Source organism: Opisthorchis viverrini, assembly GCF_000715545.1.
Source record: "Opisthorchis viverrini unplaced genomic scaffold opera_v5_45, whole genome shotgun sequence".
Lineage (NCBI taxonomy): Eukaryota > Metazoa > Platyhelminthes > Trematoda > Opisthorchiida > Opisthorchiidae > Opisthorchis > Opisthorchis viverrini.
The window spans coordinates 423501-424279 of record NW_008751701.1 but is presented as its reverse complement, the minus strand read 5'-3'; the positions used below and the strand labels follow the sequence as shown (position 1 = coordinate 424279).

The 779-nt window shown below is 45.7% G+C and overlaps 1 protein-coding gene across 1 annotated transcript in view; it reads right to left on the bottom strand.

Moving 5' to 3' along the window:
* Window positions 1-557: 557 nt before the first annotated feature.
* The window catches only part of T265_13195 (hypothetical protein), a gene marked incomplete at both ends in the record, with an annotated part of 48403 nt that continues 48181 nt past the window's right edge, over window positions 558-779 (bottom strand). The window contains one exon of the mRNA XM_009167712.1: window positions 558-707. Coding sequence (XP_009165976.1) covers window positions 560-707 — 148 coding nt within the window. The remainder of the gene's footprint in view (window positions 708-779) is intronic.

The window sequence follows — 779 nt, the reverse complement described above, 5'->3', positions numbered from 1 at the left end:
TTACGGAATTTGTGGAATCGCTTTGTGGGAATCGTTTGCGTTTGAGTGATAATCAAGGAGTGATAGTCCAGGACAGTTCAGTAAGCCCTGTTGGAGAAGAAGATGGATGCATTGTTTTTATAAACCAGATGCATATGAGAGTTTTGCTTCTCTGTCCAATAGTCTGTAACTGTTCAGTTGGTGTCTTCCAAGGAGTAACTCCACAGCGAAGGCCTTCTTCCTCTTACGATCACAGCGAAAATCTCGTCCATATGAACACGTTGTTTGTGTTACGTGCTCAGCCAAACTTCAATAGCTTGTCACAAGTTAGCTAACCTTCTCCTCTTTCACTGGTTTCATTTCATCAGTAGTCGAGTTGAACCAACCACATAGTCATGATAACCGTACTACCGTACACCGCAACTATATTCGGTCACCAAGTGCTCGATGGCGCCACACGCGATTCTTTGATCTCAGTGTAACCGGTTCTCGTTTCTGAATCAGTTCCGTTTTGCGACGCCGTTTTAAGGCTTTCCCAGCCAGCATGCAGCTTTACACGTTCCAGTTAGCACTCACCGTTGCTTGATCGAGTTTCGATGAGTCCTAGCACAGTGGGCTCGTTGCAATCGGCTGAACTTTTCTGAGTTCGTTCGCACATTGCCTTGGCTTGCGCGCGTGGTGAGGACTTCAGTTCGCATGCATCCGTGACGTTTATGTAATAGAAAAGGCTAGAGAAATGCTATGTGTGTGTTCACGGTATAGAGGAATGGAACAACCGATGTAAGTGTTTCACTCTCCAT